Source organism: Hyla sarda, chromosome 1 (genome assembly GCF_029499605.1).
Source record: "Hyla sarda isolate aHylSar1 chromosome 1, aHylSar1.hap1, whole genome shotgun sequence".
In the NCBI taxonomy this organism is placed as follows: domain Eukaryota; kingdom Metazoa; phylum Chordata; class Amphibia; order Anura; family Hylidae; genus Hyla; species Hyla sarda.
The window spans coordinates 180,754,473-180,767,350 of NC_079189.1; the positions used below are offsets into that span (position 1 = coordinate 180,754,473).

Sequence of the window (12,878 nt, forward strand, 5' to 3'; positions counted from 1 at the left end):
TGTCGATAATTATTGGCAAAGCCAAGGAAGCGCGGAATCACTTTCAGTCCAGTTGGTTGAGGCCACTCCAGTTAGGATCCATTTGTAGTCCTTGACTGGTAACAATATATCCCAGAAACGGAAGGCTGGTACACTTTTCTAGTTTTGCGTAAAGTTGGTTGTCTCGGAGATGATGCAAAACTTGATGGAGATGGAGATGATGAGATTGGGTGAATAGATGAGGATGTCATCTAGATTTGGCCCCTGGGAGGTGTGGTGCCGGGCAGCAGTCAATTGGACAATTGTATGGACGATGTGGAGGCAAAATTTCAGCATGCTTTTTGCTGAAGACATCAGCAAAGACCTGGAGAAATGAAGGTAAACCGGGTAGAGGTTTAGACAAAGGTTCCAACTTGATCACACGGATGTCAATGCAGTGATTGTTGCAGTGCGGACCCCAGTGAAGGACTTCTCCGGTTTTCCAATCCAGCTGTGGGGCATGGAGCTGCAACCAAGGTAGACCAAGCAAGAGAGATGAAGTACAGTGTGGGAGTACGTAGAAGGACAAGTTCTCCCTATGGGAGACTCCGACCTGCATCACCAGGGGTTCTGTGCGGTATAGCATGGTACATGTAGGATCAGTTTGTAGCTAAACTGACAGCTTATTTTGAACTTAATGATATCTATTAAAGGAGTTCTCCAACTGAAATTTTTTATCCCCCGCTGTGCCCGGGCTTTAAAACTATACATAATAAACTTTCACTTACCTGCCTACGATCCCCCGTTGTTCCGATATCGCCGCCCGTGCTCCGGTCCCTTTCAGCTTCCTCTTCCTGCGGGTCGGTGACTTCACTCTGCGCTCAGCCTATCAGCGGCCGCGACGGGACATTGCTGCGGCCGCTGATAGGCTGAGCGCAGAGTGAAGTCACCGACCCGCAGGAAGTGGAAGAGACCAGGACCGGAGAACGGGACGTCGATATTGGAACAACGGGGGATCCTAGGCAGGTAAGTGAAAGTTTATTATGTATAGTTTTATAGCCCGGGCACAGCGGGGGTTAAAAGTTTTAGCTTAGAGAACTCCTTTAATGGCCATATCTAGCTGTGGTATACATAGCTAATATAACTCAATTGGAATTGCTGTGATTTATTGTCTCATATTAACTCTTTGTGGCTTTTGACCATCTGTATTCAATAGTTGTATTGAGACAATATTGAATGGATACTAGCAGTGGTGTATCATGTTTTGAGATGCATACCTGTATTTACTTATTTGTGATTGGTGTGTCATTCATGTTGGGGTATTTCATGTTACACTGCTGCACTCTAGGATACTGCGTTGCGCCAATACCTAATTATATTATGCAGCAGTGATTGTGATACACAGCAATTATCCCAGTGGGTCATTTATCTGTGTCCATAGAAGTCAGCCATACTTATTTACCTAGTTCTATGACCTGACTTTGCTACTAGTATCTGTTCCAGTATCAATCCCCTCAAAAAGACTGGACCTTAAATTTTCATTTGAGGTTATAGTAAGCTATTTGGTATTGTTGGGCTATCCCTCCCTATCCAATCAGGTATTCAGGGCACCCCAGTGAGACAGTCTCTTCCCTATCTTTTATCCCTGATCATAGGGTTATACTGGAACAATATAGGACCAGGTTCTGGAGCAGGGCCACCCTTATCAGGGCATTAACTCCACCTAGCAGTAAGTGTAGTGAGAGGGAAACCAGGGCTACTGTAAGGTAGAGGCCACCTACATCCTATTGGCCAACTCTCCCTCCTAGGCCCCTTTCCCCCATCTTCCCTCACCTCCACCCCTCCTTTAGTTAGGAGTTGCCATTCTACTGTACTCCTCTCTGTCATTTTTTGACTGGTAGCGTTATTATATTTCTATAACTGTTTTGGTAAATCTGCGGAACAGATCCCGACTGTGGTTTCTGAGCAGCACAAAACTTTTTCTCTGTGTGTTTTTGATGGCAATAGGACCATCCTTGGATCCTATTTAATGGGGAAAATAAAAGTTTTAGTGTTTTTTTTCGGTGATTTGCTATCCAGTTTCTACCTTGGACCACTATCTGCATTACCTTGGAGTCGGCCTGGTCATCCTCACATGCTTTGGCCAGTACCCTATAGTCCTAGTATTGCTGTATGGATAGGACTTCCCTGTTTTATTGTTTCCTTTTTCCTGGAAAATAAAGTTTTTTTCTGCCTTTGTAGGCACCTGCCCAAGGCACTCAGCACCTGGTCACAAGCCCTGCCAGCCCACCCTGGTTTACCCACAGTCAACATGGCTGTAAATTACCTGATATGGTCAATGTAATAATCCGCGCACCTCTAGTGAGGCATAATTTGCTTTCTCTGATTTATGTTTTTTTTTTTTTCTTTTTCAAGGTACATTGGAAAAGCATACAAAAAAAATAAGGAACTGTTGTACCATTTCTGTGATGTTGAACGCCAGATGACTGCTCAGTACTATGTCACAGAATTCAACAAAAGATTGTATGGATTAAACATCCCCACACAGATATTTTATGTCCCTTCTGCTGTTCTTTTGGTAAGACTGCCTTAGTAAGCAACACTAGTAATATGTAGTTGTACCATCCTATGAGTTTTTTTCAGTTGGCTAATATTCAGAACAATACACTTTTTTGGAATTGAAACAGTCGATCTTTAGAATGCTCAGGCATGTAGTGATATTGTTCTTCATGGCAAAAAAATACAAGGCTATTGCAATGGCTTTGTTATACTTTCATTACCTTTACAGCTTACAAAATGACTGACCCACATAAGATTATCTTGATATTTATATGATAATAACCTACAGTATACTTAAGTTTAATATAAAAAAAATAATTGGTCACACGTATTTACATATGCTGGTTTTATGGTCTTTTTGTGGCAGTTTTGTACAAAAATGCACATGTGAATACATAGTAAAAATCCAGTTCTGAGACAAATCTTCAATGCTTTCTTGACCCATTTTAAAAAGCCAGTATGTTCCAATTCATACAAGTACCCTTAGGCTCCTTTCACACTATGAGCATTCATCCGTTATTAAATGTCCATTTTCTGTGTAAAAAAGGTTGTATAATAAAGGATGAAATAACGGGTGCTAACGGCTAAATAAATATTCATTCGTTAAGACCTGTTATAACATCCCTCATGTATGGCCGTTTTAACACCTCTGCCTACAGACTCCCACAGCCAGGGCTACTACTACTCTCATCATGGAACAGACTTATTTCCATGATGGGAGTAGTAATTTCCTGGCTGCGGGAGTCTGCAGACAGCTGGGGAGGCTACATTAGTGTTTGTACTACTACTCCCATCATAGAACAGAGTCTGTTCCATGATGGGGGTTGTAGTACAGGTGCTGAGCGGTTGATCGCACCGGGTCTCATTTCTGAGACCCAATGCGATCAAAAGTTATTAAGCAGGGGAGTGGGCGGCATCCTCCACAACCCTGCAATGTATCGTGTGTTTTAACTTTGATTTTTAAATCCCCCGTGGGGAGCCCTGAACTGCCGGTACTGAGGAGCCATTCATGGCTCTCCGCTGGGTTTTTAAAATTAACACTGTGAGTGGCAGCGGGGGCCATATGTATATTAAAAGTGCTGTCTGGGGCAAGATATATAGCGCTGCAGGGGGGCAGACATATAGCCTATATATCTAGCCCCCCAGCGCATTTTTAAAATGCCCCCCGCAGCGCATTAATAAAGATATGACCCCTGCCAGCGCATTTATATACATATATACCCCCTGCAGCGCATTTGTCATGATATGCCACTGCAGCGCTATGAATGAAAAGTATTTCTATCAGCAGCGCGTAGTGCCAGCAGCCAGCCGGCAGATGATGCTAATAGAAATACTTTTCATACATAGCACTGCGGCGACATATGTATATAGAAGCGCTGTGGGGGGCAGATAACTCTATATGTCTGCCCCTCCAACGCATCTATATACATATAACCCTGCAGCGCTATGAATGAAAAGTATATCTATCAGCAGCGCATAAGGCCAGCAGACGGCTGCTGGCACTATGTGCTGCTAATAGATTTACTTTTCATTCATAGGGCTGCGATAGCATATGTATATAGATGCGCTGGGGGGGGCAGACATATAGCGTTATCTGCCCCCACAGTGCTTCTATATACATATGACGCCACAGCGCTATGTATGAAAAGTATTTCTATCAGCATCATCGGCCAGCTGGCTGCTGGCACTATGCGCTGCTGAGAGAAATACTTTTCATTCATAGCGCTGCAGTGGCATATTATGACAAATGCGCTGCGGGGGGTATATATGTATATAAATGTGCTGGCGGGGGTCATATGTTTATTAATGCGCTGCGGGGGGTATATATATAAATGCGCTGGAAGTAGGTGAGCATTGTTGGCTTGCTTTTTCTGTGACATGTGACTACACCCATAATTATTCTAATTATTTTATTTGTTTATTTATTTTTAATTAACTTTATTTTTATAGCGCTGACCTATTGCACAGCGCTGCACAGAGATTATCACATTGGTCTGTGTCCCTGCAGGAGCTCACAGTCTATCCTCAATATGTTTGTTAAGTGTGGGACAAAACCAGAGTACCTGAAGTGAACCCATGCAAACACAGGGAGAACATACTTGGAGACATCTTTCATTTTTAAAGATGTCTATGAAAAATGTCAGAGGTTTATTTAAAAATGAAAGAAGCAATCTTATTGATTGGTATAGGCAACGGTACCACTCTTGCTCTACACTGCTTTTCATAAATCTTTGCCAAATTATTGATTTAGAAATCTTTGCCAAATTATTGAAAAGGAAAAACTAAAATATTGCTTTGACATAAGTATTCAGACCCTTTACTTAGTACTTAGTTGAAGCACCTTTGGCAGCAATTACCTCTTCCAGTCTTTATTGGTATGATGCTATAGGATTTGCAAACTGGTTTAGGTTTTTTTTCTGCCTTTTTATCTGTCAGGGTTCTGTTCGGGCCACTCAAGGACCTTCATAGAGTGACCCCTAAGCTACTCCTGTGTTGTCTTTCTTGTGTGCTTAAGGTCATGTCCTGTGTGCTTAAAGTACATGTTCAACCTAGTCTGAGGTCCAGAGCACTCTGGACCAGGTTTAATTTAAGAATATCTCTGTACTTTGCTCCATTTGGCTTTCCCTTAAGGGGGTACTCCGCCCCTAGACATCTTATCCCCTATCCAAAGGATAGGGGATGAGATGTCTTTTCGTGGGGGTCCTGCGAGATCTGTCTTGCAGCACCCCCGTTTCTCAGCTGCAGAGTGAATATATATATATATATATATATATATATATATAGCCCCCTCGTGACATAACGCCCCGCCTCCTCAATGCAAGTCTATGGGAGGGGCGTGACGGCCGCCATCCCCCCTCCCATAGACTTGCATTGAGGGGGCAGGGTGTGACATCACAATATTCCATCCCCTGCATTGCCCGCCATCAGCCACAGAGTGATTCTCACTCTGTGCAGCTGAGAAACAGGGGTGCTGCAGAAGAGATTGCTGGGGTCCCCAGCGACGGGACCCCCGCAATCAGACATCTTATCCCCTATCCTTTTGATAGTTGATAAGATGTCTAGGGGTGAAGTACCCACCACAATGCTTCACTGTAGAAATGGTATTGGGCAGGTGATCAGCAATGCCTAATTTCTTCCAGATGAGACACATATAATTGAGGCCAAGAACTTCAATCTTGGTTTCAGCAGACCAGAGAATCTTGTTTTTTTATAGCCAGAGAGTCCTGTAGGTGCTTTTAAGCAAACTCCAGACAGCTTTCATGTGTCCGAGGAGAAGCTGGTTGACCGTTTGGATGTTTGTGCCATCTGCACACAGGATCTTTAAAGCTCAGCCAGAGTACCCATCGGGTACTTGGTCATCTTCCTTACCAAGGCCTTTCTCCATGATTACTTAGTTTGGTGGGGTCCAGCTTTGTTCTAAACTTCTTCCATTTAATTAAGAATTATTTTCCAGATCTGTGGCTTAACACAATCCTGTCTCTGAGCTCTACATGCAGTTCTTTTGGCCTTGTAACTTGGTTTTTGCTCTGCTATTCATTGTCCAAATCCTGTTCAATTCCAACTAAATTAACCACAGGTGACTCCAATAAAGGTTTAGAAACATCTTAAAGGTGATTACGAGAAGTAGGAGGCCTGCAGAGCCAAAAATCAAGTGTCATAGCAAAGGGTCTGAATACTTATGTCCATGCCAAATTTTAGTTTTTAATCTTTTATAATTTTGCAAAATTTTCTAAAAGTCTATTTTAGCATTCTCGTTATGGGGTGTTAAAGGGGTTATCCAGGAAAAAAAACTTTTTTATATATATCAACTAGCTCCAGAAAGTTAAACATATTTGTAAATTACTTCTATTAAAATTCTTAATCCTTTCAGTACTTATGAGCTGCTGAAGTTGAGTTGTTCTTTTCTGTCTAAGTGCTGATGACACCTGTCTCGGGAACTGTTCAGAGTAGAAGCAAATCCCCATAGTAAACCTCTTCTACTCTGTGCAGTTCCCGAGACAAGCAGAGATGTCAGCAGAGAGCACTGTTGTCAGATAGAAAAGAACAACTCAACTTTTCCAAACCTAGACAACGTCTGTAAGCCTATATCCAGTTTCAGTACAAATTATATGCTTTTACTGTTTCAGATGATGGAAGGCAGAAGTATAAAGGAATGTGTGAGCGTTGAGCCTTACATTCTTGGAGAATTTGTAAAACTTACTAATAACACTAAAATTGTAAAAACAGAGTACGAAGCTACAAAGTACGGTTTGGCCTTTGGACATTTTGCATACGAGTATTTTTCTGATATAGTGGTGGATTTACAGGGTAAGACACATATACAGAGAATGAGAAAATATAGTGCATATACTTTTTTATGTAAATTTTTTTTCCTTCTAGAGTTATTCCAAAATATAATGTATATCAGCTAATTGTGTCATCGACCTCACGAAGAGGTTAGGAATTAGGGTTAAGAGGGGATACAGGAGTAGAAAAAGATACAGGAGTAGAAAAAGACACTTTCTTAGATGTAGCACCACATCTGTCATTGGGTTGTGTTTGGTACTGAAGTTCAGTTTCAATGAAGGGAATAGAATTAAGCTGCAATACCACACTTAATATGTGAACAAGTGTGCCTGTTTTTGTAATAAGGGATTCATGCTTTTTCTTATCCCTTAGAATCCCTTATTTAAATATTTTTCCATTGATTTGCTATATATAGTGCCAGGTATTTATATAAAATTACTAGCTGAGTACCCGGCGTTGCCCAGTTTTTCCTTCCTAATCCTTGTTGGGGAGGAAAATAAACAAAGGAGGAAGCTTTTGACTTCATATCCAGTCCTCATATTTTGTTGTCATGTCCCAACCCCATATCCCGACCTCCTGTCCCATTCTCATGGGGGGGTAGTTAAGGGTTAAATGAACTATCCTATATTTTAACCCCTTAAGGACCGGGGGGTTTTCCGTTTTTGCATTTTCGTTTTTTGCTCCTTGCCTTTAAAAAATCATAACTCTTTCAATTTTGCACCTAAAAATCCATATGATTGCTTATTTTTTGCGCCACCAATTCTACTTTGTAATGACGTCAGTCATTTTGCCCAAAAATCTACGGTGAAACGGAAAAAAAAATCATTGTGCGACAAAATTGAAAAAAAAAAACGCAGTTTTGTAACTTTTGGGGGCTTCCGTTTCTACGTAGTACATTTTTTGGTAAAAATGACACCTTATCTTTATTCTGTAGGTCCATACGATTAAAATGATACCCTACCTATATAGGTTTGATTTTGTCGTACTGGAAACAATGATAACTACATGCAGGATAATGTATACGTTTAAAATTGTCATCTTCTGACCCCTATAACTTTTTTATTTTTCCGTGTATGGGGCGGTATGAGGGCTCATTTTTTGCGCCGTGATCTGAAGTTTTTAACGGTACCATTTTTGCATTGATAGGGCTTATTGAATTTTTTGGCGCGCACGCCATTGACCGAGCGGTTTAATTAATTATATATTTTTATAATTCGGACATTTCCGCACGCGGTGATACCATATATGTTTATTTTTATTTTTATTTACACTGTGTTTTTTTTTTTTATGGGAAAAGGGGGGTGATTCAAACTTTTAATAGGGGAGGAGTTAAATGATATTCATTCACTTTTTTTTTTCACTTTTTTTTTCACTTTTTTTTTGCAGTGTTATAACTCCCATAGGGACCTATAACCCTGCACACACTGATCTTTATCATTGATCACTGGTTTCTCATAGGAAACCAGTGATCGATGATTCTGCCGCATGACTGCTCATGCCTGGATCTCAGGCACTGAGCAGTCATCCGGCGATTGGACAGCGAGGAGGCAGGTAGGGGACCTCCCGCTGTCCTGTAAGCTGTTCGGGATGCCGCGATTTCGCCGCGGCTATCCCAAACAGCCCACTGAGTTAACCGGCATGGCTTCACTTTCGCTTTCGCTAAAGGGTTAATAGCGCGCGGCGCTGCGATCGGCGCTGCACGCTATTAGCGGCGGGTCCCGGCTTCACTATGACGCCGGGCCCGCCGTGATATGATGCGGGGTTACCGTGTAACCCCGCGTTATATCACAGGAGCAGGACCAAGGACGTATCGGTACGTCCTTGCTCCTTAAGGGGTTAAGCGGAGCTGATTGGGACTATCTCGACAAAATCAAGATGGCCCGATCAGCTGAGAGGATGACGGGAGGGTCCTCACCTGCCTCTCTGTCGTCCGATTGGCGATCTACTGCTCCATGCCTGCTCAGCACCGAGAACACTGATCAATGCTATGCTATGGCATAGCAGTGTTCAGTATATCCAATCAGAAGATTGCATGCAAGTTAATAAAAGTTCATTATCACCCTCCTTTTCTCATTTTTTTTTATAAAATAATGTAATAAAGAATAAAAATAATCATATGTGGTATCATCGCGTGCGTAAATGTCCGAACTATTAAAATATAAGGTTAGCTAAACTGCACGGTCAATGGTGTACATGTAAAAAAAATACCAAAGTCCAAAATTGTGCATTTTTGGTCACTTCATAGACCATAAAATAAAACCCATCTAAATTGGGTATCCTTGTAACCGTATGGATCTACAGAATAAAGATAAGCTGTCATTTTTACCAAAAAGTGCACTACGTAGAAATGGGAGCCGGCAAAATTTACAAAATGGCGTTTTTTGTTTTTTTTACCTCACAAATAATTTTTTTTGTTTCACTGCAGATTATATTATAAAATAAGTGATGCCATTACAAAGGACAATTGGTGATGCAAAAAAAAAAACCTGATATGGGTCTGTAGGTGCAAAATTGAATGCGAAAAAATGAAAATGCGAAAACACAAATTTGCTGAGTCCTTAAGGTGAAAATGGGTTGAGTCCTTAAAACTCAGATTTTTTAACAAAATAAGTTTGTTTAAAATTGCCCTATTCCGACCCCTATAACGTTCAAATTTTTCCATATACAGGGCAGCATGAGTGTAATTTTTTTGCGCCGTGATCTGTAGTACAGTAAGGAGCATGAAGGCGGGCATTATTACACAGTAAGGGGCACAAAAGGGGCATTATTACAGGGTGGAGCATTAAGAGGAAAACGATTACTGTGTAAAGAATAAAATGAGCACTATTACTGACAGGCAGCACTGAGAAGATCACTGTTATAGTATATGTGGGCGCTATTACTGACAGGCAGCACTGATAAGATCACTGTTAGGGTAGGCTCACACGTAACGGATCTGCAGCATATTTCATGCTGCTGATGATCCGCTGTGACCCGACCCATTATGTGCCTCCAGCTGTTGCCACCCCCGCCTCGCATGCCCCTGGCCTGCTCTCAGACATCGCGGCTTCTCTGCGATGTCCGAATGGATTCGGCAACCCGCAGGCCCCCTATGTGGCTGCTCATAGCTGCGGATTGCCGCTGGCCATGGGCGGGTGAGCTGCAGGGGAAGGGGGGTGGCAACAGCTGGAGGTACAAAATGGGTCGGGTCACCGGCAGATCCGCAGATGTTTCCGCCACGGAAATTCCATTTTCTGTGTCCGCACAAAGAATTAACACGTTCTTTCTTTGTGCGGAGTCCACACAAAATGCATAGCTGTCTTTGAGATGGCGCATTCCTGTGCAGTCCTAGCACCGGCATATTATGCCGATGTCCCTCAGTTTGCGGAATATCCGCACAGAGATTCTCCATGTGGAAATCCTGTCTGTGAACATAGCCTTATAGTATATGTGGGCACTATTACTGATAGGTAGCATTGAGAAGATCACTGTTTATCTGTGTGCAGTGACTATTACAAGAACAAGATGACAATATAAGGTTAGGGCTACATGACAAAAATGAGTTGCACTGTCAAAGATCACCATGTTGTTCTCCTTGAATTGTGCTGAATCTCAACTAATGTAAGTAAATGTAGTCACACGAAGAGAAATCCAGCACAAATCAGTTCTTGCTCTTTAGGTGGTTTATTAAACCCTTAAAACAGCATCATAAAGTGTATGGCTTTCTGTGACCCTGTGGTTTCCTGTGATCATACATTTTATGATGCCGTTTTGCGCTGGATTTCTCTACGTGCCCTTACAAGTTGCTGTTGCTCCACAGGTGTCCATGCACTTCGTTCTTGCAAAGGGGGAGCTGAGCGGATCTGCACTAAATGGGGTCACATTGCGACCCCCAAATTAGTACATTTGTCATGTTGTAGTCACAGCCATTTGGGGTTTGCAGCGCAGTTTCATTTACTCACATTAGTATGCAGCACAATTCAGGGGGTGCAACATAGTGATCTTTGGACATGCAATCTGGGGGCCCCATTTTTCATTTTTGCCCAGGGCCACACAGTCTAAAACCGGCCCTGCTTTTGTGTACTTATTTTACCCAATGCTGCATTACAGTTTATTTGTCTATAGTATTTTCTTTATGTGTCAGAATAACACAACAGTTTATTTTTACAGGATGGGTAACTGGAAGTGAGAAAGGTGAAGCAATCATTTACCTAACAGATCCACAGATCCATTCAGCTGAAAACACATCAGGAGCCACACATATCAATTTTGGAAAATATGGGATATACATGTTCTTCACTTATCAGCATAAGGAATGCAATGACATCTGCACAAAATTATCTTTAATAAGACCTTCTGATGAAATGTTAGCTACATTTTGTAAGTCAGGGAAGAAACAAAGGTAATTAAGTGCAAATTATAAGGACTATAGTAACTACTGTTTTGTTTGACAATCTCGTCTAGTTTAGTTTTTTTATGCCAGGATTATACCTTATATTTGTGGTTTGATTCCTTAATTAAGAAGGATATTCACCAATACATCCACATATTCTGCTTTCTGGGTGATGTTATTTGTTTTAAAAGCTTTTTACTTCTTTCACAATAAAGTTTTAAATTCCATCAGCCATTGTTTTTACATTGATATAAATCTATGAGGACTTTTTTTCAAGACAAATGATTTTTTGCATGTAATTTTGTAGTGGATATACATATTAAGTCATGATTAAGGCTGCGTTTACACAGTGTTTTTTCAGGCATATTTCATTTGTAAAAAGGCTTCTCGCAAAATCATGGACAAATTATGTCTGCATTTTTAACATTATTGTACCCTATGTAAGTCAATAGTAAAGGGGTTATCTGTGTACACATGTAAAAATGCAGACGCGTCACTTATATACGCACCTGTAAAAAAAATTTGTCTATATTTTCACATATTGGCCCTGATTTACATAAGAGTGGAGTGTATGTTTTTGTGGGTTTTGTTTACTGACAAGTAATTTCCATGGTATTTACGCACTTTTCCCTCTGTTTTGCTTTTTTTACAACTGTTCTGAGCTGTCAGGTTTTCCAGAGCTCAAATCCACCACATTTTCTGTGGAAACATTAGTAAATATGTTGGTATTTTTCAAAAATGTCGGGAATATGCCCCCCCTTTTCGACGACCACGTCCCCTTTTCCTGGTGGCCTTACCCCTTACAGGTTTTCTAAGTAAAATGAGTTGGTCGGGTTTTTTTTATTCCTGGTGCAAATTCTTGTGCAGACAATATTTGTGGCACGATGCAACATATTTTGGTGCACAACCCGACAAAACAGGTTGGGTTTACAATAAGAAATCAGGGCTATTGTGTGCACAAGCAATCACTTTACCATATACTTATATGAAGCATGTTAATGGTACAAATAGACAGAATGTATTAACGAATTTGCATCCGCTTTTGGCAAATCAAATATGCCTGAAAAAAACACTGTGTGAACCTAGCCTTAAAGGGGTACTCCGGTGAAAAACTTTTTTTTTTTAAATCAACTGGTGCCAGAAAGTTAAACAGATTTCTAAATGACTTCTATTAAAAAATCTTAATCCTTCCTGTACTTATTAGCTGCTGAATACTACAGCAGAAATTCTTTTCTTTTTCAAACACAGTGCTCTCTGCTGACATCATGAGCACAGTGCTCTCTGCTGACATCTCTGTTCATTTGAGGAACAGCATATGAACAGCATATGTTTGCTATGGGGATTTCCTTTTACCCTGGACAGTTCCTAAAATGGACAGAGATGTCAGCAGAGAGCACTGTGCTCATGATGTCACCAGACAGCTCTGTGTTTCAAACGGAAAAGAATTTCCACTGTAGTATTCAGCAACTAAATAAGTACAGGAAGGATTAAGATTTTTTAATAGAAGTAATTTACAAATCAGTAATGTAATTTTTCATTTGCACAGCCCACTGTTCCAAAGATCTGTCAAACGCCAGTGGTGTGTAAATACTCACTGCACCCCTTATTAAATTCTGTGAGGGGTGTAGTTTACAAAATAGGGTCACATGTGGGGGGGGGGGGGTCCACTGTTCTGGCACCACGTGGGGCTTTGTAAACGCAC

The 12,878-nt window shown here is 41.2% G+C and overlaps 1 protein-coding gene across 14 annotated transcripts in view; it reads left to right on the forward strand.

Moving 5' to 3' along the window:
- Positions 1 to 11,419, forward strand: part of ALPK1 (alpha kinase 1) — a 206,542-nt gene extending 195,123 nt beyond the window's left edge. For 13 of the 14 annotated variants that reach the window (XM_056564800.1, XM_056564818.1, XM_056564835.1 and 10 more), the window contains 3 exons: positions 2,374 to 2,536; positions 6,645 to 6,825; positions 10,954 to 11,419. In XM_056564800.1, coding sequence (XP_056420775.1) covers positions 2,374 to 2,536; positions 6,645 to 6,825; positions 10,954 to 11,189 — 580 coding nt within the window. In that variant the 3' untranslated portion in view covers positions 11,190 to 11,419. Of the gene's footprint in view, positions 1 to 2,373; positions 2,537 to 6,644; positions 6,826 to 10,953 lie in introns of those variants that run through there. The other variant, XM_056564880.1, reaches the window with a different exon arrangement.
- Positions 11,420 to 12,878: the final 1,459 nt, after the last annotated feature.